At 40.7% G+C, this 24,810-nt stretch overlaps 1 protein-coding gene across 1 annotated transcript in view; it reads left to right on the plus strand.

The window, feature by feature from the left end:
- Positions 1-511: 511 nt before the first annotated feature.
- Positions 512-24,810, plus strand: part of LOC124711778 (alpha-tocopherol transfer protein-like) — a 160,648-nt gene continuing 136,349 nt past the window's right edge. Inside the window, exon 1 of the mRNA XM_047241994.1 lies at positions 512-711. Within this exon, the coding sequence (XP_047097950.1) occupies positions 568-711 (144 nt within the window). The 5' untranslated portion in view covers positions 512-567. The remainder of the gene's footprint in view (positions 712-24,810) is intronic.

The raw sequence follows: 24,810 nt of genomic DNA on the forward strand, positions 1-24,810 counted from the left end.
CCGGTCGCAGGCTCGAATCCTACCTCGGGCATGGATGTGTGTGATGTCCTTAGGTTGGTTAGGTTTAAGTAGTTCTAAGTTCTAGGGGACTGATGACCTCAGATGTTAAGTCCCTTAGTGCTCAGAGCCATTTGAACCAATTTTGACCTCAGAAGTTAAGTCCCATAGTGCTCAGAGCCATTTTTTGATATCTGATCTACGCCAGCCGCAGCGCTACAAACCGACTGGTGATGTCCTCTAAAGTAGATCAGAACCATGTTATGAGCTAATTATTCTCAAGCTGGAACTAAGAGCTTAGTTCTACTAGACCTTGGTATGGGATATGACCCCAACCAATTGTTGGAAGCCACTTCCTCTCACTTCTTTTACGTAACGCGATGTCGCTGCAAAAATCGTGTAACAGGTAGCACCGCTCCTTTGTGGCGGTGCGCGCAAACCGGTATGCTGTGAGTTTTTAGCCGCGGTGGCAAGGCCGGGCGCCCGTGTCGGCGGAGGGGGCGCAGCGCGCCACAGCACAGTCCGGCAGCTGGGCTGGTGGGTGACGAAGCCCGCGTTATCTGCACCGCAATGCCCGCTCACCGAGAGGCGCTCGGCTGCGATAAGCCACTGCCCGATGACCGCGATAGCGGCTGCAGTTCGTCTATCTTGCCGGCCGGAGGGGGCGGCGTCTGCATTCCCGAAGTGGCGATCTGTGCGGTTACCAGGCAACAGGTGAGTACACAAGACTTCTGTCCGACCCCCTAAACACTGTGCGTGACGTATTCACATAACCTTTGTGCCGTTCGTCTCGCCGTTAGTCTCCACGTAACAGGCATCGGCAGAAGCGAAAATACTTCGAGCATCAGTTTTACGATACCTTACGTTATCACCTGCTCTCGACTTGTCAGCCAAGCGGTGGAGATGAATATATTTTGTTCACCAAGAATCAACCTTAGCGTCTCGTGCCACTATAGATCACGTCCCAGGAAGAATGGCCATTATTCAGAGATATGACAGGAACGATCATTCGAAGCAAAAAAAGTTTACTAAACATGGGATCTAAAATACGCTCACTTGTTGATCTTCGCTAATGTGAAAGACATCACTACTGCCGAACAAGTGCTCATAGCTCTTAAGGAATGCATTTTAAAGCTCTTATTTAGTAGACAGTTATTTTCTTTTTTTAGTCCATACTACCTCCTCCCAAAGTATGGAAAGCACAGGAGCATACAGTACAAGAAATTTTTTTCACAGTATCGAAGATGAAGCAGTGCTCATGCCTGTTGGGGTATACATTTTAGAGTTCTCTTTTACTACTACCTTTTTTTTTTTTTCAAATGAGTCCACGCGGGGTAGCCGCGAGGGTTAGGGCGCCTTGCCACGGTTCGCGCGGCTCTCCCCGTCAGAGGTTCGAGTCCTCCCTTGGGCACGGGTGTGTGTGTTGTCGGTAGCGTAAGCTAGTGTTTAAGTTAGATTAAGTAGTGTTTAAGCCCAGGGACCGATGACCTTAGCAGTTTAGTCCCATAGAACTTACCACAACTTACTTTCCAACTTGCTTCAAATGATCTTTCCTGTCACAGGCAGTGTCCAGAATGACTGACTCGTCATCGCCCAGCTCTAATCGCTAAGCAGAGAAATTTGGAATTTGGATAGGGTGTTGTGCTGTACTGTAGGCATCGTTGAAGAAGAAATTTTTGTAAATTCCACCCCTAAAGTGGGAAAAAAAGGTGATGAAAGGCTTTTTGAAAAAAATGTCGCTCTTAAGGCAATTTTGAAGCTAAACTTACCAGAAGTGATATTTTGTTTCTCGGTCATCATTTATGGAAATTTAACCCCTATGGGCGCGGTACAATGAGTGAAAGTTTTTCTTTTAAATAAATTATTTAACAACTACTAATGTATTTTTAAAGCTACACTCGGTTAGAAGTAAAAAAATTCGTGTTCCAGTGTTTTTGGAAATTCCGCCTCTAAGAGGGTGAGACAGGCGATGAAATGTTTTATGAAAAGATTTCATTAGGAAAGCATTTTTAAAGCTAAATATATGAAAATTTGAGTCTGACTTCTCGGTTGGAAATAAAAAATACGTGTTTCACTTTTTCTGGAAATTGAACTCCTTTGGGGGTGAAATGGGGGATGAAAAATTGTATGACAATATTTCGGTATTGTAAAACATTTACAAGTCTAAATGTATACATATTGGTATTTCTCTTTCAAAAAAGTATGAGTTTGGGGATAAAAGTTTCTATGGAAATAGTATCAAAGGAAATCCAAAGGTAGGACTGACGAAGACCTCCTGCTCCAGGCACCAAAATCGCTTGTTTGTTACAAGTACATCAGGAAAAGACCTTGTTTCTATAGTCTTAATTGGTGTCAAAAGTTTAGAAGATGTTCCAAATCGTGACGAACATAACAATTCGATTAAATGAAAGCGAAACAAAATTGTGCAGACCATACAGTATATGCGAGAGGAGCAGCTGGGGCTAATCGCTAAATATTGACCATTCCTATAGTGAGATACTGTATAGGCGTCCCCGTTTAGGCTATTCACATGATATGGTACACACATCGGTAACCGACGTCACTAAAACGGAGATAGATGCACACAAAGATGTCGTAACCATGCAGCTAAGTGCTACGCATCGGTTTACAATGGGAATCAATTCTGGGAACTCGGTGTGTGCCGCTAAAAAAAGAAGGCAAAACAAAAATTATTCCAGCACTCTGATGCGCGCATTTCGGAAACGTATTCCCTGCACAAAATAAATCTGCTTGCAGTATTCCTATCCAAAATCCATTTCCGGTTTCCACAAGGACAACCGCCCCTGCTGTTGCACAACTTAATGGCAGCAGTGGTTTTAACACTGGTCTGTGGTCGGAGAAGAACCGTCATGTCCTGTTGAGACCACACTCTGTTTTCGAATCGCTAGCGATTGTAGTAGACCATGAAAAATATGGTTTTGCATACTTCGTCTATGGACCCAAATGCACAGATAGAAAAGAGAAGAATTTCATATTCAGTAAAAAAAGGAAGAGGAAAAAGAGAAATTTCAAGGCAGAAAAATTTTCCACGCCAGGAATTGGAACCTTCTCGAACACCGTGGAGTGCAACAGATAGCAGCTATAAGATAACGAATTCAGAAGTCATGTTTTGACGGCTGCACGTTGTGGCAAACTAGGAAGAAGAAGATCATCTTAGTTCAGTCCTAGTCTGTTAAGAGGTTGTTTGGAGAGGCTGCCCGTATTCATCTCTATGAATACTGGTCTGCGTTACAATCAACCAAAAGAAACCGAGGAAAGGAGCTCTGAAAAATGATTTTGTTTAATTTAAGCTATGCTAGTCAACTCTGAAAAATTGAAGCCGTGAAAAAACTCAATAAATGTAGTAAAATGATGTGATGCTAAGTTTGTAGCAAACGAAATGTCGTAGAAGGCGTTAAAATTGAATAACCGTTTTTGAAGCAAACATCCTATTCCTCACTTTGAAGAGTATAAATCAGTGACATTTCTGCTGGCTATCTTGGTTAATAACCAGCAAGGTTTTCTCAAAATACAGTTTCCTTTTATTTCATCATTTTATTATTTTCCATGTCATACTAACATTGTTATCATATGTGCGAAAACAGTTATTGCGAATATTTCTAGCTTTATTTTGCAACTCGTTGGATACGCTGGATTTAATTACATAGAAAATGTAATTTTAGATTTTTAAAACGAAAAGAGAGAATCTAAATTCATATTCATAATATGAAACATGTATTTTGCATATATGAATGAAGTATGCTTACCTTTTAGCTATCGAAGTTATCTACCTTCAGATAAATATCGAGATGAAACTACCAATCGTTTGACGTAATAGGTTTAGTATAATTTCTGCGAAATTATTTCATAAGCTAAATCAATTATAACAAAAATGTAATTTCCCCGTCTTGGATAAATTTCTGCTGACGCCATTGCACACGTGACGACTCGCTTATTGAGGGATTCTTAAAAAACAAATTCTATACAGAGAAATATTTTTCTCCTAGTTTTATTGTTAAATTTGAAGTCAAGTTCTATGCGACGAAAAACTGACAAGAAGACAGATAATATCAAACACTCGTGATAAAATTTGAAACCGAAACTATACCAGATGTAGGCAAAGTGGAGTCGGACAGATCCCGTTTAGTAAGAAAACCTGCTTCTGCATAGCACAGTAATGGCGCACTAATGTCAAAAGCCCCCTACACAGGAATAATATCCACGTGAAATTACTTCTAATAAAATGTTTCATAGTTGAAATAACAGTGAAGTCTAACTTGTTAAAACATCAAGAAAGAAGATAGCTGTCAAAAAATTCCTGACTAAAACTGTTTGCCGACCCAAGACTCAAACGCGGGACTTTTGCCTCTCGACGGCGGCAAGTTCTGGCAGAAATAAAACTCTGAGCAGGGATTGTGAGTCGTGCTTGTGTAGCTCGGTCTGTGGGCACATGCCCGTGAAAGGCAATGGTCCCGAGTTCTAGTCTCGGTCCGACACACAGTTTTAATCTGCCGGGAAGTTTCATACCAGCGAATACTCTGCTGCAGAGTAAAAATTCATTGTAGATGGAAAACTTTCTTACCATCACCACATTCAGGATTTTACATCTAATTCTATATTACAAAAGACACCTGACGGTGAGTGGTGGTGGATACTTCTGGCACTACTGTTGTGTGAGGAAGTAATATGTTGCCCAATTTTTGCAGGATCGTACTCTTTCGCATAATTCACTGTGTGATGCAAAACGCCTCCTTGTAGCTTCGTCATCTCCGTAACGTACTCGCGCCGAATGCCGTGACGAAATGCGCTTCGTTTGACCCTGTGTACCTCTTCCATTAATCCAACGCTTAAGGGTGCACAGTATTCAAGAATCGGTAAAATCAGTGTTTTGTAAGCCTCTTCTTTCGTGGCCGAATTACGTTTATTTAAGATTCTTCCTATGAATTTCAGTCGTGCACCTGTTTTCCAACTGCTTGCTTCACCTAATCATTCCAATTAGGGTCGCTCCGGATGGTTAATCGCAGGTACTGTGCTGTAGTTACTGTTTCCAGTAATTTGTAGTCAACAGTGTGATGGTGCAGTAGATGATTTCTTCTGCTATGTATGCTCCATTATTATTATTGTTATTATTATTATTGTTATACACGTGTGGACCCAATAGGACCACGCGAGGTACAATCCTTCAATGTCACTTTTGATGGTTGGCCTTCCATAGTGTTCAAATTCGTTTCATCCTTGGACAATGAAGTCTCTTTCTTTCATCAGACCACGGTGTTCTAATCCGTTTTCTAATTTCCCTCTGACCAACTTTCCAAGCAAATATCCTTTGTCCGAATGTTTTTCTATCTGTAACGTCTGCCTGAGTTATACCGGCTACTTTAAGATCCTCCTTAATCGCAGCGATCCATTTAATTGGCTCAGACACCATGCGTGTCTGTGTATTCTTCTGTTTCCTTATTACTTCTCCGCTTACAAGTCTCTCCATCAGTAATTTTGGGGCCTAATATTTTATTAATAATCTTTCTTTCTTTCGTTCTTTTGAATTTTTCAATATTCCTCTTTCTATATAAAATTAAAATTTCTGCCCCATAAAGACATTCAGGTTTGATTACAATGCTGTAATACCAAAGTTTACTGAATTTAGAAAGTGATTTTTTGTTATAAATATCTTGTGTTAATATGAATGCAGTTACCATTTTTTGACAGCGATCTTCGTTTTCAGCTTTTTCCAGACCGGTTTCCTGTATGATTTCCCCCAAGTACTTAAACTGAGAAACCGTTTTTATTTTCCCATATTTTGTGTTCAAAAACTTTGGTGCTTGTTTGTTGCCTGTCATATATTCCATTTTATGAATGATATTTGTAGTCCTACTTTTTCTGCAACTTCTTTAAGAATTTCAATTTGTTTTTGAGCTGTGGTAATATCCTTAGTTAAAATTGCGAGACCATCAGCAAGGGCGAGGCAATCTACTTTAATACTACTTATACCTAACTCGATTGATTGATCTATATTTTAACCTAACTTTTGCTCTCACCATCCTGTAATCACCTTTTCCCAATCATAGTTAAACAGTAATGGGGTGAGTCCATCTCCCTGTCTAATACCAGTCTTTCTATCGAATGGTTCAGAAATTTCTGCCATGAATTTAACTTTAGAGATACTGTCAGTTAACGTTTCTTTAATCAGTGTTAGAGTTTTATTATCCAGCCCTTGTTCCTTTAAAATCTGGAAAAGCTATTCACGATCAATTGAGTCGTAGGCCTTTTTAAAATCCATAAATGTAGATACAGTACTTTAACCGGAAATCCTTTGAAAGTAAGGATTAATTTTAAATTAACAATTTGTTACTAACAGGATCTCTTTGGTCTAAAGCCTGCTTGGTATTCACCAATTTTAGGTTCAAACTGTTCTTGGGCTCGATAAAGTAACCATTGCGAGAGAATGTTGTATGTAATAGGAGAAGAGAGGTTCCTCGGTAACTATTAACATCGGTTCTGTCCCCTTTTTTATGCAATGGCTGAATTAGAGTAGTTTTCCATTACCCAGGTATTTTCTCAGTTTGCGAGATATGTCCTGTTAGTTGAGTGAACTCTTTTATAGTGTTAGGGCCCGTTGATTGTAGTAGTTCTGCAATTATACCGTCTTCACCGGATGTTTTATTTGTTTTTAAGTCTCTTAATTTGTTTAATTATTTCTATTTCGTCAGGTTCTTTAGTGTCAGGGTTGGTGTTATTAGTTTTCTACGATTGGAATTTTTTCACTGGTTCTGGACAGTTTAATGGTTTTTCAGAATAATTATCAGGTATGTTATAATTTTCCTGGTTGTTAAGAACTAAATAGCCATTTCCATTTTTGAAGCAAAGACTTTCAGGTCGGTAACCAGTTAGTTTCGTTTTGAATGCTTTAGTGGAAGTTTGTTGTATTGTTCTTTTGGAAGTCTTTTTCGATTTCCAGAGGTCAGGCATTTTCATAGTTTCTTTTAATCTGTTGGATTAATTTAGAAGTTCTTTTCTTACAGTTGGAAAGATGTTGTACGTATTTTCAGTTTTTTTACCATTCAAATTTTTGAATGCCTCATGCCTAGACTTACCTGCTGTTTCACAGACCGCTTTCCACCAAGGGTGTTTTTGTTTCTTTCGAAGCGGAATTAAATTTTGTGCTGTTGTGATTAACTTTTCTTTTAGGCTTTGCCAATTGTTGGATTGTTTTTTGTGAAGCTCGCTTGTTAGAGCTGAAGTTATTTTAACAGTGTAAAATTTTGGGTTATCATTTTTTTGTTTTGAAGAGTTTTTGAGGTAAAAGTTTTACTTTTATTGGCGTTAAATATGATTAGAATCTATATTAGGCCCATTCGTAACTTGGACATTTAAAACTTCTTTGTTGTTTTGGTATGAAATTGCTACATGATCAATTTGAAATTCCCCAATAGATGTATTGAGTGCCCACAGAGTTTTTTTTGTTTAGAAAGGATCCTTTTAAAATGTGTTGACACGATTTTATGATAGAAATTTTGCACGTTTCAGCAAATCTTTGGCCATTTTGGTTTGCTCATTTATGCGCAGGAAATCCACCCACCGTTTTCTTATATTTTTTCTCTTTACCTAATTGAGCATTAAAATCATCCGTTAAAATTTTAACATGGTTTGATGGAATTTTCGAATTGATGCAGTCTAACGTTTCCCAAGCTTTATTAACTTCTTAATATTTTTTACGGCAATCCTCACTGAATGGTACATGGGCATTAATTAAGTGTGTGTTATTTGCGCATTTAAGAGTAATTGTCATTAGTCTATAATTAATTGGTTTTATCTCCGATAATTGAATTTAAAATATTTATGGAGACTGCAAAATCAACTCCCAGATGTGATGTATTATTAAGTATTCTATTATCAGTTTTACTTTTAAAAAGACGATAATTACCAACATGTATGGTGTCATTGTCCGTCATTCGTGTTTCTTGGAGTGCCGAAATTTGAATCTTTTAATGTATCTCCCAATTTACGAAGCCTGGTTGCGAAAATGTTTGTGTGTTAAGTGTTGCAAAAAATATTTTGATTTTAAGTTGGCCAGTGAATTCCGACTTCCTCTGCTGAATCACACTGCATTTTAATCTGGCCATTCCAGAGCCCGGAGGACTAGTTGCGCCAGTAATAATGCTGGTGGATTTACCACTTTGGGTAATATTGTGATTATCAAAATGATCGATGACTATTGTACCTGGAATCAGGTGGCCTTCAGTAGACTCACTGAGTGAACTCAGAGTGTTAAGACTAGAAGCGTTAGTTCCAGAATATACATTTCAGCTGTACCAGTAGTGAATAGACACTTACCACTATGCCGCATCCTACAAGACAGACGCAAAGTGGATTTGGTTTTATTTTGCCTTGGTCCGGAACAACTTATTCTATATTCGTAGCCGTCCACCGTATCTGGTGGAACGTTCATTATCCGTCACCTGTGACCCGTCCAATACCCTAGACAAGATCGGCTTCTTAGAGTTTTAGTTACAAAATCTTGAAGCTTGGAGTATGCTCTATGTGTCACATTTATTTAAGTTACGAGTCAGCTTTCTCGGTGCCAGCGATGGCCGTGTGATAGTTGTAAGGGAACAGTTGAAGGGCCTGCAACCAACCTGTCCACGGGTTAGACACTCTGAGCCTACACCTTGAGTTATAGTATCGGGTGCGATTTCATACGATAGGAGAAGCATTTTCATGGTTATCTCACGCACCCCGGCTGCAAATCTGTACGTCAGTCTGGTGATTCGACCTGTTGTGCTGCCGTTCATGAACAGCATTCCAGGGGATGTTTTCCGACAGGATAACGCTGGCCCACATACTGCTGTTCTAACCCAACTTGCTCTACAGAATATAGACATGTTGCCTTGGCCTGCTCGAACACCACGTCTGCCTCCTGTCGAGCACATATCGCACATCTTCGGACGACAACTCAAGCGTCGACCACAAACAAAATTAACCGTTCCTGTACGGACTGACCAAGTTCAACAACACGGAACTCCATCCCGCAAACTGACATCCGGAACCTATACAACGCAATTTATGCATATTTGCATGCTTGCGCTCAACCTCCTGGCGGTTACACTCGTTATTAATGTATCACGAATCCGCCCCCGGTAGCTGAATGGTCAGCGCGACAGAATGTCAATCCAAAGGGCCCGGGTTCGATTCCCGGCTGGGTCGGAGATTTTCTCCGCTCAGAGACTGGGTGTTGTGTTGTCCTAATCATAAACATTTCATCCCCATCGACGCGCAAGTCGCCGAAGAGGCGTCAAATCGAAGGACTTGCACCCGGCGAACGGTCTACCCCACGAGAGGCCCTAGTCACACGACATTTACAATGTGTCAGTAGCATTTCACGTTTTCAATGGCTTGTCTCGCACTTACATTAATCTATGATTTTGCAATGTTAATCAGTTAAATATGTTACCTAGACAAATGTATGAGAGCTGGAACTTAAATAGTGGCAACTATTTATTCACAACCGATACTAAAGAGTTACATGTTTGTACTTGTTACTGCCCTTCAAAGTAGTCACCAGCCTTGTGTAGAACCCGTCGCCAGCGGTGTGGAAGACGTAATATACCGTTAGCAGAGCCTGTTCTGTTTATGGTGCGAATGGAGCGGTCTACTGCCTGTCGAACAGTTCTGATGCGAATCCGACGAAGTGGTTGCTTCATCTTCGGAATCAAATCAAAGTCACAAGGACTTAAGTCCGGGGAGTATGATGGTTGGTACAGTACTTACCAGACCCATCGACCGAACAGAGCAGCCACATCTTGCGCTGTATGCGCTCGCGCGTTGTCGTGCAAAATGATAGGTTGGTTGCGCAGAAAGTGTTGTCGCTTCTTTCGCAAAGTTGATCGCAGGTGATGCCCACGATCGAACAGTAATATGACTTAAGCCCTTGTGACTGATTTGATTCCGAAGATGAAGGAACCACTTCGTGGCATTCGGTAGTAGTTTTGGGGATACAGACAGACAGACACGACATTTTTACAATTCTGTTATTAGTATAAGATTGGAAAATTTTATTTTGTTATTTAACTTTGTCGTCAGATGCTCTTACTGTCGCCACAATCGTCAAGGTAACCTAAACGTGCGTTTACACCTGCGCGCCTCGCGCATTGTACCCGCGCGACCTTGCTTACCTCATATACAAGTAGTGGCATGCGTGTAGGTGCGCGCCTCTTCCTAAGCACGTGCGTGCGAATGGATTCCATTCACACCTGTGTTCACACTGGACGCCTCTGCTTCCGCGTGCGGCAAGCTGCAGTCGCACGGCGACTGCCAGCAAGGCGCGCAGGTGTACACGCACGATAACGAAGGGAATTCCTGTACGCCGTCTGTCTATGAATCGTCTAAACTTAATTCTATGTGTTATCGTACTTTAGACGTTTGTGTACCGTATTCTCCGAGGTGGGATTTGCGGATCAGACTAATATTTGTCAAAACGAGCGTGGGAAACCGCATAGAAACCTCAGTCAGACTAGCTAGTGTACAGTGGTCGTCAATCCGTCCCACGAATTTATTTATTTATTTACACGTCAAGTTGCGTAGCCAAGTTGAGGAGCAAATCTCCAAGGTCATGGAACGTGTCAGTACATTAAATTACAACATAAATGTAATAAAATATTTATGACCCCGAAAAAAGTCAATCCATAAGTTTAAGTAAACGCAATCAACAATACAGCAAGAATCAGTTCAATTTTTTAAGGAACACCTCGACAGAATAGAAGGAGTGACATATGAGGAAATTCTTCAGTTTCCATTTAAAAGCGCGTGGATTATAGCTAATATTCTTGGTTTCGAGTGGTGGCTTATTGAAAATGGATGCAGCAGTATAATGCACACATCTCTGCACAAGACTTAAGGAGGGCAGGACGTCAAACGGGCCGACTTGGAGCAGGAGAAGCACAACACAACATTTTAATTTCCATTGTCTATACTTTTACAAATAAATTCATAAAACTTTGTCAATACGACCATGAAGGATTCAGGATTCAGACTCATAGCAATGTAAGTTCAAAAGCTTAAAAAAATAAGTTTTTTTACGTGTGAAATTTCATCATTTTTTCACTTACTATTGGCTGCATTGGTTGCTACAGGTACACTTTTCTTCACAAGTACGAAAGATTCTTCGATGAATTTTGCACAGCATACAAACCATACTTACAGGTGTATGAAAATCTAGAATTTATTTAATTAATGAAAAAACGAATGAGCTGTTACATTTTAAACTTCATGTTTAGAAAAAACTCAAATTTTATGGTTAATTATCTCAAATTTTAGCACAGTTTTTAATAGATTTGGAAAATTCTAGAGTTTCATACACGTGTAAGTATGGTTTGTATGCTGTGCAAAATTCATCGAAGAATCTCCCTTACTTATGAAGAAAAGTGTACCTAAAGCAACGAAAGCAGCCAATAGTAAGTGAAAACATGATGACATTTCACATGTAAAAAAAAATATATTTTGTTATATTTTTGAACTTCCACTGCTATGAGCGTCCTACCCCCCTTAAGGAAGTCCGATCCAGATGCAGGTTTGATATCTGCCGACTATTAACTAAGTGAAAGCTGCTTATTCTTGGGAATAAGCTAATATTCTTAATAAGAAATGACAGTAAGGAATATATATATATTAGAGGCCAATGTCAAAATACCCAGACTCTTGAACAGGGGTCGACAAGAGGGAGGTGAGGGTATTAGTGTTTAACGTCCCGTCGACAACGAGGTCATTAGAGACGGAGCGCAAGCTCGGGTGAGGGAAGGATGGGGAAGGAAATCGGCCGTGCCCTTTCAAAGGAACCATCCCGGCATTTGCCTGAAGCGATTTAGGGAAATCACGGAAAACCTAAATCAGGATGGCCGGAGACGGGACTGAACCGTCGTCCTCCCGGATGCGAGTCCAGTGTGCTAGCCACTGCGCCACCTCGCTCGGTCGACAAGAGGTTTGTGAACTTACACCACTTATTGCGCGAACCGCCCGTTTCTAAGCCAAAAATATCCTTTTAGACTGGGAAGAGTTACCCCACAATATAATACCATAAGGCATAAGCGAATGAAAGTAAGCAAAGTAGACTAATTTTCGTGTCGTACTATCACTTACTTCAGATACCGTTCGAATAGTAGAAATGGCAGCATTAAGTATTTGAACAAGATCCTGAACGTGGACTTAGCACGACAGTTTACTATCTATCTGAACACCTAGAAATTTGAACTGTTCTTTTTCACTGATCGTATGCCCATTCTGTGAAATTAAAACGTCAGGTTTTGTTGAACTGTGTGTTAAAAACCGTAAAAACTGAGTCTTACTATGATTATCGTTAGTTTATTTTCGACAAGCCATGAACTTAGGTCATGAACTTCACTATTTTAAACCGAGCCAAAGTTGCACACAACATCCTTTACTACCAAGCTAGTGTCATCAGGAAACAGAAATATTTTAGAATTACCCGTAATACTAGAGGGTGTGTTATTTATATAAGTAAGGAACAGGAATAGCCCCAACACAGATCCCTGGTGCACCCCGCACTTGACCATATCCCACTCAGACCACACAACACAGCCGTTCTCAACGTTGTGAATAATGAACTTTTGCTGTCTGCTGCTTAAGTAAGAGGTGAACCAATTGTGAGCTACTCCCCGTATTCTGTAATGGTCCAACTTCTGTAGCAACATTTTGTGATCAACACAATCAAACGCCTTTAGTTAAATCAAAAAATATGCCTAGTGTTCGAAACCTTTTGTTTAACCCAACCAGTACCTCACAGAGAAAAGAGAATATAGCATTTTCAATTGTTGAACGACTTCTAAAGCCGAACTTTAAATTTGATAGCAAATCGTGTGATATAAAATGATTAATTATGCTTACATGGACAGCCTTTTCAACAACTTTTGCAAACACTGATGGCATAGAAATAGGTCTAAAATTTTCTACATTATCCCTTTGCGCTTTTTATAAAGCGGTTTTACTACTGAGTACTTTAATGATTTAGGAGACTGACCATTCCTAAAGAAAAAATTACAAATATGGATAAATACAGGACTAACATGTGCAGTACAATACTTTAATATTCTGCTAGACACTCCATCATAACCATGAGAGTCGTTAATCTTCAGTGATTACATATTGAACTCCATCTTCTCCTTTGTCTGTATCTCAGAAGAGTATTTCAGACATCAATCTCGGAAAGGCATTTGCCAGGAAAGTTATATGATTCCCTGTAGGAACTAAATTTTTATTTAATTCACCAGCAATGCTAAGAAAATGATGGTTAAATACTGTACATATATCTGACTTAGCAGTAACAGAAATATTTTTACTACGAACTGACTCCATATCGTCGACCTTGTGCTGCTGACCAGACACTTCCTTCACAACTGACCATATGCTTTTAATTTTATCCTGTGAATTAACTATTCTATTTGTATACCACAAACTCTTTGCCTTCGTAATAACATTTTTAAACACATTACAGTACTATGTGTAATAGCTTGATTGTGACTACTTCTAACATTTTGATATAATTCCCGCTTTGTTCTACATGATGTCCTTATCCCGCTAGTCAGCTACCCGGGCTGTCTATTACTCCTAGGATCTAGCTCACGTCCTTGTGACACAAGCTATCTCGCTGTTTATTATACTATAAGAGCAGGTGGTGGTGGTGTCGACAACAGTAATGGCCATTTAACTTTTGGCCCTAAAGCTTCCATACAGCACTGCTCGTTTGTGTCCCAGGTTTGTTACTCGGCAGTGTTAGTTACAGGTTTTCAGTGATACACGGCAGATGTCATAGGTTTACTGATGAAGAATTGGCCGATGGGAACCTCGTGCAGCAGGCCGCGGTGGTCTAGCGGTTGTAGGCGCTCAGTCCGGAGCCGCGCGACTGCTACGGTCGCAGGTTCGAATCCTGCCTCGGGCATGGATGTGTGTGATGTCCTTAGGTTAGTTAGGTTTAAGTAGTTCTAAGTTCTAGGGGACTGATGACCATAGATGTTAAGTCCCATAGTGCTCAGAGCCATTTGAACCATTTTGAACCTCGTGCATGGGTACACCAAACGCAGTGAACAGCGGCACAGCGACGCTAAGGTGAGCCGTTCCAACATCACAAGTAGTTCTGTACCTGAAAGTTGTTACACTTCTCTCTGCCTATATTGTACGGTTCGTTGATTATATACTACAGTCTTTTTCACTGTCGTTGAAACTTTTTTATATAGAAACAGAGGAAAATTGGTAACAAACCGAATAAATTATTTTATTACTACGTAACGAGCTACAGTAGATCACTGGTTCAATGTACCAACAAATTCAGAAAATATACAAGAATAACTTTCGAATATTTATCGCTAGAATTGAAAGCAAACCAGCCCTCGGTCACTATTTTTAGCAAATTAACCTGGTTTCAACACTGCTAGGAGTGTCTTCTTCCGAATTTAAAACAAAGAATGGTCTATATTCTATAACATGGTCACAGAATAATGACTAAAGACGTATGATAGGGTGGAAGTACGGAATCATCGTAAAAGACTGATAGTACTTATATGTCATTTATAAAAACATAAATATGCCAAAAGGGCATTAGTCACAAAGATATTTAAGATAAAGAAAACTGTGATGGCGATTTACTAAGGACTAAGTGCGTTTTGCAACCTGCACCACGCCAGTAACGAGCAGCCCTTAGTGGCTCGCCATCACAGTTTTCTTTACCTTAAATATCTTTGTGACTAATACCCTTTTGGCATAGTTATTATTATATAAATGACATATAAATACTGTCAGTTTTTTACGATGATTCCATTTTTATACCCTATCATACGTTTTCAGTCATTATTTTGTGACCATGTTATAGAATAGAGACCATTCTTTGTTTTAAATTCTGAAGAAGACACATCGAGCAGTGTTGAAACCAGGTTAATTTGTGGAAAATAGTGACCGAGGGCTGTTTTTCTTTCAATTGTATCTATTCACGGTCTCTGAACGTGCAGCCATCTACAACATTTTGTGATATGTCGCTAGAATTAAGGTTCACCCTGTAGGCTAGATGTAAAAGAAACAATTGAGGCACTGAAACCGTAAGGCATCAAAGCACAGGAACAAGTTTTGCAAAAATAGATATTTGTGAAAATCAGTTTTATGGACAGACCACCAGTTTGATAGGTCTGAATCGTCTTTTAAACAAGTCCCAACATCTTACACTTCTTACCAAAAAAAATAATATATTCACTTTACGTTATGTAATACTGATTAAAATTTAAGAACATATTTGTGATACGCATATAACAGCATGCGGTACTTACTGTGTTCCGAAATCCAACGCATAAGAATGGGATTCCTCCGGGGCCCATACCTTGGGTTCTATTGATGAAAGAAAGGCAGGGTCAAGTGATTTGGACAGCTTTTGGGCTAGGAACCGTTTCTGTGCCCGACTGAAGGATCGTCGTAGTGTCTGAGTCCTACAGTGTAGGGTCAAAGTATGAATATCACACACATCCTCCTGCTTAGGGAAATGGAGCAAATCGGATGGTTCCTTTTGCATTATATGTGATCCACGGTGGGCATTAAGATGCTTATGGAGGCACCATTAGTTGATGGCCGTTTTTTCGTACCAAAACCGAGCCGCGGATTCCAAGATGACTATGCACAGTAAATGGTTGAAAATTTTAGGATATATATTTCTATGATCCCGCTCTCGCAAACCTTGAAAATTTTCTTGATATCCTTATCCGTTTTCGAGATACAGAGGTTCAAGTTACCTTACACGCACGCGTAAAACACGCACGTAAAATCCGGTATGAGGCGAAACATAGTTTACAAACTGACGTTGGGGTGACTGAACTACATTTAGGGGAGGTCGTGAGAGTCACAGTGAGTTGGATTATAGAAAGAACACGAATATGAACGCATGTCAAAGATTTTGGGAAAATTTTTAAAGTCCTGAGGAAGGTAGGAGGAGGAGCTGGTACTCCACTTTTCAGTCAGTATCTTTTAAACAGGGGCATATTCGCTTTTGTTCGTGCTCCAATAGGAGTATTTTTCCGCTGGAAATGAATTACAATTCACAAAATTTCCACATGTGGGCTAGAGAGAATAGTGTCGTCTGACAGTTGTAAAGCTTTTAATTACTGTAAAGCTGGAATCAGAAAGTAAAGAACAGATACTAAATGCACGACACAAACAATAACGATGTATCCCAACACTTCATGGTCCTCGTTATCACCATTTTCATTAAGCACGTTCCATAGGTTGAGATTCTGGTAAAACTGTCGATACACCTCAGATTATGAAATATTTTTACAGCACATACTTAATTATGTTGACAAACCTAGACAGCAAATGAATAGCGCAGAGCAATAAAATTATCCTTTGTGCTTTGGGCCCATATGGAAATGAATATTCGTGAGATAGCTTTTCGTCCCTGTTCATATATACTGTATGGGGCTCCAAATATGGATAAATCTGGTTCACAGTAAGATCAACAGACCTCAGGAGCATGCATACGTACTACGGTATCAAAATCGATGCGGTGCGCTTTAGGTCCTTACGGTTCTCAGCGCTTAAGTTACATTGATGCATTGTGTAGGGCAAGTCAGTGCTGTAGGGTAATTTGCAAAGTGCAAAATGAGATACAAAAGACTACCACTACTCTTTATGAAGCACTGTTGCTAAATTCAAAGTAACTTAGCATTTTCTTCGCATCCATGCCCCGAAATTCAGGAATGCAGGATGTCGAACACCGCGAGTGATATTTATGTCAACAAAGCTAAGGGGTCGGTCACCCGCTGCAGAAAAAACCTTTACTTGGTTCACTTTACCCGTTTCAGCAGTTTAAACTATCATCTTTATAAGTGAAATAGGCTCCAATAAATACAGACATTTCCATTCTGTAACAAAAGACGCTGCCGTCCGATTCTTGTTGTGGCGTTGGAACCTGCAGCTGGTGACTGTCTCTCTATCTTCGTTGAAATACTTTGCAGCTGGTGAAATACAGCTACGTCCAATATCAGCATGCTGCAGGGAAACAGATCATCAACTTTTCCTTTATTGAAATAAATGGTTGCTGGTTCGTCGAATGTCACATTAAGAAGTGTCCTTTATTCATTGGTGGTGAATAGTTTCGTACTAAATGTCCATCTTCAAACCATCCGTTTTCATAAGTAATTAAAATACAGTCAAATACACATGCTTGTAAGCAGCAGACAATCTAGAATGGCAGTCCAGATAGTTCCACACAAAATGATCAAAATAGTTCAGCACATAATGAACAAATTACGAGCAGTACAGAGATGTTTCTGACATTAATCTGGTGACAGGTTCTCTCTTTACGATATGACGAGAATAGTACAACCGTATGAAATTCCAAAATTTCTTTTAAGCCCTAGTGATCCTTTACGTTTTGTCCTGCTCTCTGAGTGATGGGTCCCACCAACAGCTGCGGCCAACAACTTGAGGCTGAAGTTAGCCGCAGTGCGCTTTTTACTTTCTCTTTTACAATGTGGCTTACCTAACGCTGACGTTGTGGTTACATAAAGGTTATGTCGCAAAAACTTATCGTCGTGTCTCGGTAATTGTTTTTGCTCTAACAACACTTCTGCGTACTATGTACTTTGTATCTAGATTTTCTCTCTCGCTTATCTACATGCCTGCTTATTATGCGGGCAGTATATCGTGGCAGTCGGCCACGACCGTGAACAAACGAGAACTTGGACTGTCCGGGAGACGAGGGGTGCGAGGGACTTAGTCCCGCCTCCGTGTGGAAGGGCTGCCATCGACGTGCTCATTCTGTGCTTGAACGAAAGCTGAACTGACACAACGGTCATAGGGATCGGTAATTCCTTTTGTTGTAGTCAGAGTCGATTTAGAATCCCTTTATACACCAGGGTCTTCAATCATTTCAAAATAAGAAAAACGAAAACAAGCAATCCACAACACAAAACAAACTGAACTGCACAAAACGTGTGGTAGTGGCTACAGCGCAATTGTCTGCTGCGGTTGGCAGTGGTAGTTCATGTCCGACCTCAACCGCTTTCTCACACAATATCTCAAAAAACTCCCCATCTAAAACTGCCACGACATAGTGTCCACATAATATTGGAAGCATTATTTTCTTAGGGTTTTGAACAATGGATTGATTTCAGTCGGATGTTTGCTTCTACCATCCCTTTGCATTAGCGAAACTTCCTGGCCGATTAAAACTGTGTGCTGGACCGAGACTCGAACTCCGGACCTTTGCCTTCCGCGGGCAAGTGCTCTACCATCTGAGCTACCCAAGCACGATTCACGCCCCGTCCTCACAGCTTTACTTCAGGTCCGGCACACAGTTTTAATCTGCCAGGAAGTTTCATATGAGCGCACACTCCGCTGCAGAGTGAAAAGATCATTCTGGAAACATTCCCCAGGCTGTGGTTAAGCCATGTCTCCGCAATATCCTTTCTTCTAGGAGTGCTTGTTCTGCAAGGTTCGCAGGAGAGCTTCTGTGAAGTTTGGAAAGTAGGAGACGAGGTACTGGCGGAAGTAAAGCTGTGAGGACGGGGCGTGAATCGTGCTTGGGAAGCTCAGATGGTAGAGCACTTGCCCGCGAAAGGCGAAGGTCCTGATTTCGAGTCTCAGTCCAGCACACAGTTTTAATCTGCCAAGAAGTTTCATATCAGCGCACACTCCGCTGAAGAGTGAAAATCTCATTCTGGAAACCCTTCGCGTTAGTATTTAAGTTTTTAAAATACTGTTCATATTTGGCGCCGTAGCCGTAATAATCTAAGATTAAGGCACCCATTAGAGAGAAGACCGGCTGTAATACGGGGTGGTCATAAAGTCTCAATCCATAAAGTGCGATTCATCTGAAAAGGCCACCTGTCACCAATCAATGGATGTCCAGTTATTGGCGCGCAGGTTCCGGCCTTCGTCATCGACGAGCAGCAGTCATCACGTATGCATAAACCAGACAGACGCCTGCTGCGGAGCACCAAACTCAACAACGTCCTCGGAATGGTCCTTTTTGAGACACTTTTGGTAGCCCTTTGGTTCACCAGGGCTGTATGTTGCCCAACAGTTCAACGTCTTTTCACCTGTTATGACGTCCCCTCTCCACCGCGTGCTGGTGTTGTCGACGCCGTGGAGCTGTTACTGCTACAGCTCGGTCGGTGGAGTCGACACGCGATGCGCGATGATGGATGTCTCCGTCAGTTAACGAGAGATAAGATCTGAAAAAAGCTCTTAAGAAATTGTTCCTCGCGTAATGATTAAAGCTTAATTGCGAGGCCGCACAGTTTCCTTATTAATGCGAACTGCGCACTCTGATTGTCTCTTATGGTTTGAAGTTGAATTATTATGTGCCCGGTTTTTAGTGCAGTAACTGATGAATCTTCCCTCATGCGCATCGTCCACATCACCAAAAGTAAGGAAAAAGTTTAATTGCAGTTCGTATTGGTCGTTGTTTGGTCGTTGCTAAGTAAAATTTTTCGCTCTATATGACGCGAGATCCAGAGATACTCTTTAACAATGTCTTAATTATCTTGGGTCGTAATATTATGTATGTCCAAACCTTCCTTGTCACAACTAATAGTCCACGAATTTACTTCCAAGTTAAATAGTCACTGTTCAGTCACAAAATATTCATAGAATGATGGAGGCGACACGTTGAATTTCCACTTTTGATGAACAATTTATTGTTCTTTTTCGCTAAATACTTTATAAACATCACGCCACACGCACACACTGTTAATTAGCACTGGCAGCTCCATTAGTTTCAAGTATCGTGAGAATCACGACAGCTTTAACCCTTGGGCGTAATTGTATGTTCTTCATGTATTCGTGTCAATGTCTCCTACTCGAGACTAAACGTGTATTATAGTCTTTTGAAACTTTGTCCATTCCTTTCTATAAGTTCACTTATACGAATGTTGAGTGCAGTATTGCCTACTTCCGTTAATAAAGTCCAACAACTCGGTATACACAGTCAGCATACTATCTCGGCTCAAGTCTCTAGTCTGAATATCAGTTCACAAAATCCGTGCGTCTACGTAACGCAACAACGACTCTTGAAAGTAAAACAATCTCGTCGCGCTCCGTTCGCTCATCTATGGCAAGAGCTGCTCTCGTATGACTTGATAGCACGATAGCGACTTACTTTTTCCGTGAATGAGCATTGCAGACGCATTGAATTTCTTTGTTGCGTGTACAACTCTCTTCACCACAAAAGTTATCTCTGACCGACATTTCTTTGGACTTAACTTTCATGGTATTAATTTGCAATTATTACTTAGATGTGTGGCAAATAACTAAAGATGACCTTTCTTTCTTCATCCTTTCTACCGAAACACACTCTGTAATGCTTAATGTTGGTGTTTATCAAGACTTTCTGATGTTATATCATCGGCAAAGTTGTCGTACCTGTCAGGATAACTTTCCCTACTTTACATTAAAAAACAATGTTCAAATGTGTGTGAAATGTTATGGGACTTAACTGCTAAGGTCATCAGTCCCTAAGCTTACACACTACTTAACCTAATCTATCCTTAGGACAAACACACACACACACCCATGCCCGAGGGAGGACTCGAACCTCCGCCGGGACCAGCTGCACAGTCCATGACTGCAGCGCCTGAGACCGCTCAGCTAATGCCGCGCGGCCCTACTTTACATCATGATGGTCTTCCCTAATTGGGTTTTGGGATTCATTAGGGTGTTACACTGTACACATCTCCACAGTCTTCGCTCACCTCTGTCATCTATAGCCTGTGGTGGACCATAGTTGACTCAGCGCAGTTTATAGATACCGCGATCTCGCCATGCAGCGGCGCCGAGTAGCCGCATGGTTTGAGGCACCATGTCACGGATTGTGCGGCCCGTTCCCCCGGAGGTTCGAGTCCATCGGGCGTGGGTGTGTGTGTGTGTGTGTGTTGTTCTTAGCATAAGTTAGTTTAAATTAGTTTATGACAGCAGTGTGGTCCCGTACGAATTCACACACACATTTGATTTCGCCATGCACGTTATCCTTTAACCATGGTAGCATGTGAACAGTTCAAAAACTTAGCAATTTCACAAATGCTTACACCATTAAACCCAAAACAAATTATCGTGCCCTTCTGGACCGCGAGGTTTGCACATCACAGTAAAGAAAAAGGTTACTTTATAAATTAGACCACACAAAATACTCATCTCGTCAAACTGTTTGTTACGATTTTATAGAAGCTGCACACAGCGAACCCCTCATGGGTAACATTTTGTTTACTGATGAGGCGACATTCCATATCTTAGGAAAGGTTAACGAACATATCGGCAGCATATGGAGTAACGTATGACCTCACGTTTACACTGAACGCCACCTTACTATTTCACTGAATGGCAAAGAGACACATCGAAAATGATTGTGAGGTTGGACTCACGGAGACTACGGTTTATGCAACCATCATTTTGGCACGAGAGGCCATTACAGGAAACATACGCTCCAGCAACTCCTGGAACCAAACCTATAGCAAGAAGGCATAGCTGAGACTGTTGTATGCCTACAAGTATAAGGCCCCCTGTCATTTTTCCGCCGTAGGTAGGGAGTACTGAAACGTCCCCTTAGAAAAATTATACATGTCTATGTTTAAACTGACACACAATGTTTTTGGCGCAACGGAATCTGACTTTCAATAATCCCTACAAAAGAATGGCCCTGACTAACATTAACCTATACTTTTCACAAAGCACTTACCTCACAAAAATCTTCGTTACTCAAGCTACTGCAATACAGCGAGCGCCACTACTGCCAGCTAAATAAAAGATTCAAACTACTGAAGGCACTAACTACTGATAGGCATAGTTAGCAAATGAAAGATTTTGATAGAGAACAAACAATTTATTTACCTTAATAGTGTTCAAAGGTCATAATATATATAGCAGTTCATGAGACCCAGTCTTACAAATGTACTGTCTCTGATGGACACACCTCCAGATCATCCGCTCTCAAAAATCCGCCATCTCACTTCCCCACATCCACCACTGCTGGCGGCTCACCTCCAACTTTGCAACGCTACGCGCTGTTAACATCCAGCTGCCCAACACTACAATGGCAGACAACAATGCAAACTAGCCACAGACTGCACACAGTACAGCCAGTGATTTGCATACAGAGCGATACGTGGCGTTACCAATAAGAAAACCTAAACAGCCTACTTACAGTACCTAAATCGAAGATTCGCTAAGAAAAAATGGTTCAAATGGCTCTGAGTACTATGGGACTCAACTGCTGAGGTCATTAGTCCCCTAGAACTTAGAACCAGTTAAACCTAACTAACCTAAGGACATTACAAACATCCATGCCCGAGGCAGGATTCGAACCTGCGACCGCAGCGGTCTTGCGGTTCCAGACTGCAGCGCCTTTAACCGCACGGCCACTTCGGCCGGCCGATTCGCTAAGAGCTGGATAGGTTAGGACTCAGCAAGAATGCGGCCACAGCGTCCACATGATTTGACTCCTTTGGATTTCTTTGCCTGGGGACATATGAAGGCAAGATCGCACGAAACGAAAGTAAGGAACCTCTAGGAAAGCAGCGTCGGCTATTGCACAAGGTATGCTTCCGAATGGTTACAGGTCTGCTCTTCAAGGATGGGAACAATGCTTGGAAATGGATGGAGGCCATGTTGAAGTACAATGAAAATGTATACATAGACAGAAATTATCAATAGATCGGGTTTCACTAGGCGTGGCCTCCACCTAAATAGGTATGGGAAGCGGAGGCTGGCAAAGCTTATAGGTGACAGTGTAGTGGGTGGTAGTGAGATCACTCATAGAAAAATTCCTGTAGCAGTTGGTGTTGCAGCTCCACCTTTTTTAAATTCAAGTCAGCTGATAGGTATCCCTGCTTAAAGGGAGTCCCTCTAACAAAGGAAACATCTTCTGATGAAGTCAGGTATCCAAGCAGACAAGGAATTAGCATTTTTCATCAAAATATAAGAGGTATTAGAGATAAGGTTAGTGAACAGGCGATAGATCTTGACTCTGACATTATTGGTGTATCGGAGCACCACTTAAATAATTCGACGATACGGAGGCTTCCTTCACCAGGATACAGATTAGCTGGCTGTTTTTCAATGAGTTCTTTGCGGTGTGGGGGAGTGGACATGTACGTAAAAAACAGTATTTCATTTGAGTCCGTAGACGTATCACGTCAATGCACTGAACAGGTATTCGAATGTTGTGCAGGGCAGTTGAATTTAGTAAAACTGAACTTCTGATTGTTGTTGTTTATAGGTCCTCTAACTCTGACTTCAGAGCATTTCTGCTCAAGCTACACTTTTACCAAAAATTAGTTAAATGTAGTGACTTCAATATTAATTTTGCATGTGATTGTGCAAGAAAAAGGATATTATAAGACGTCCTAAACTCATTAGATCTGACGCAGACTGTGTTTTTACCAACTACGGTGCAGGAGAACAGTAGCACCGTCATAGACAATGTTTTTATTCGCTCTTCATTACTAGACGGGCATTATGTTAGTAAACGGGTGAATGGCCTTTCAGATCGTGATGAACAAATTTTAACAATAATTGGTTTGTGTACTCAAACAAATGTTGCTTATAATTGAAGACTATGTAGAAAAGCTATCCAGCGGCAATAGAGAGTTTTTTAAGGAACAAGAGTGGCAGGATGTCAATAGTGCCGATAACATAGGTGACAAACATAATGCTTTCCTTAACACATTTCTCGTGCTCTTTGAAAGTTGCTTTCCATTAGAATGTTCTGAAAGCGGTACTAGCAGTAAAAGGCAGCCTGGGTTGCTGACTAGTGCGGTAAGGATAATATGTAGAACAAAGTCAGAATTATATCAAAATTTTAGTAGTCACTATCAAGATTTCTGGTACTGATAAGTCAGATATATATACAGTATTTAATAATCATTTTCTGAGCATTCCTGATGAATTAAATTGAAACTTAGTTTCTACAGGGAGTCATGTAACTCTCTTGGAAGATGCCTATCCGAGAGTGATGTCTGAAATATTCCTCTGTGATACTGACAAGGGGCAGATTTAGTCAGTAATTAAATCACTAAAGACTGAGGACTCTCATGGATATGATGGAGTGCGTAGTAGAATATTAAAATACCGTACTGCACATGTTAGCCCTGTACTGAGGCAGATTTGTAATTTTTCCTTTAAGAATGGTCAGTTCCCCGGACGATTAAAGTACTCAATAGTAAAGCCGCTTTATGAAAGGGGAAAAGGTTTAGATCTATTTAGATGCCATCGGTGTTTGCTAGAGTTATTGAAAAGGCTATGTATGTAACGATAATTGATCATTTTATTTCACGGAATTTGCTATCAGATGTACAGTTCGTTTTCAGAAGTGGTTTAATAACTCAAAATGCTATATGCTCTTTCCTCTGTAAGGTACAGGATGGATTAAACAAAATGTTTCGAACACTAGGCTTTTATTTCCTTTATTTCACGAAAGTGTTTGGTTGCGTTGATCATATAATATTGCTACATAAGTTCGACCATTATGGAATACGGGGAGTAGCTTACAATTGGTTCACATCTTACTTTAACAACAGACAGCAAATGTTCATTATTCACAGTGTTGAGAATGGCTGTTATGTGGAGTCTGAGTGGGCACAGTTAAATGTTGGGTGCCCAAGGGATCGGTGCTGGGTCCACTCCTGTTCCTTATTTATATAAATGTCATGTCCTCTAGTATTACAGGTAATTCTAAAATATTTATGTTTGCTGATGACACTAGCTTGGTAGTAAAAGGTGTTACGTGCAGCATTGGTTCTGTTTCAAGAAGTGCAGTTCATGACGTAAGTTCAT

Source organism: Schistocerca piceifrons, chromosome 8, assembly GCF_021461385.2.
Source record: "Schistocerca piceifrons isolate TAMUIC-IGC-003096 chromosome 8, iqSchPice1.1, whole genome shotgun sequence".
NCBI classification, from domain to species: domain Eukaryota; kingdom Metazoa; phylum Arthropoda; class Insecta; order Orthoptera; family Acrididae; genus Schistocerca; species Schistocerca piceifrons.